The sequence below is a fragment of the Arachis ipaensis genome, chromosome B05 (assembly GCF_000816755.2).
Source record: "Arachis ipaensis cultivar K30076 chromosome B05, Araip1.1, whole genome shotgun sequence".
NCBI lineage: Eukaryota > Viridiplantae > Streptophyta > Magnoliopsida > Fabales > Fabaceae > Arachis > Arachis ipaensis.
In genome coordinates, this window is record NC_029789.2 from 17,055,537 (window position 1) to 17,056,492 (window position 956).

The 956-nt window shown below is 40.1% G+C and overlaps 1 protein-coding gene across 1 annotated transcript; it reads right to left on the reverse strand.

Moving 5' to 3' along the window:
- Window positions 40-732, reverse strand: LOC107641734 (ethylene-responsive transcription factor ERF014-like). The gene has a single exon (XM_016345206.2). It carries the CDS (start codon window positions 674-676, stop codon window positions 50-52), a length of 627 nt encoding a protein of 208 aa, XP_016200692.1. The 5' UTR covers window positions 677-732; the 3' UTR covers window positions 40-49.

The window sequence follows — 956 nt, forward strand, 5'->3', positions numbered from 1 at the left end:
ATAGCCGTGACCTAAAGTCCTATCAAAAACAAAGAAGGAGATGATGAAACTAAAGATAATCTTCAACAGAAATGCTCAATGGCTGATCTCCTTGTCCACCACCATGATGATGATCTTCACTACTACTTTCTTGGAAAGTTGTTTCACCATTACCATCACCCAAACCTTGCCACCAAGAATCTCCTCCAAATCCAACATCATAACTGTTCATACCTGCGCCAGTTTCAGGTAACACGTCGGAACAATAACTACCACTACTAGTTTCTGTTACTGCAACAGTACTGGTGGTGGTAGTGAGCGTTGTTGATCTCCCATTAATGTTGCGCGCATCAACATCCATGGCAACATCTGAAGCGACCTTCTGAACGGACCTTGGTGACAAATCCTCTCTCTGCTGAAGACAGTGATGATAAGAAGACAAGGTGTCAGGGAAGTTAAGCTTCTCCAATGAAGAAGGTTTCTTCAGGCAATAAACGGCGACGTCGTGAGCCACCGCAGCTGCTTCCGGCGTGGCGTAGGTTCCCAACCAGAGACGCTCTTGGGTGCCCGGAACACGAATCTCCGAAACCCACTTGCCCCACTTTCGACGCCTAACACCCTTGAGCTTCTTATTATTGTTAGTGGTTGATGATGATGATGCAGAGTTATTTACATGCAACCACGAACTGCGACTCATGATTATGATGACTCTGTTTTTGTGTCTTTAGAACATGGAGAAGCCTTGTGACCACAAAAGTCCTTTATAAAGGTTTTGAAGATTTTCAGAGTCAAAGGGCCTTGCAAGAATTTACGAGGCATTTAATATTCAATATTGCAAAGTCAATATTTTCAAAGTCAAAGTTTATATTATTAACTACTTTTTACAACGCTATTATATAAGTTTATTATTTTTTTAATCAAAGTTAAAAAAAATATAAAATAAAAATTAACATCAAGTTAACCCATATATCATATAT

What these genes read in the sequence shown, in the direction of transcription:
- LOC107641734 (XM_016345206.2), bottom strand. Translation starts at nt 676, where the DNA reads ATGAGTCGCAGTTCGTGGTTGCATGTAAATAACTCTGCATCATCATCA.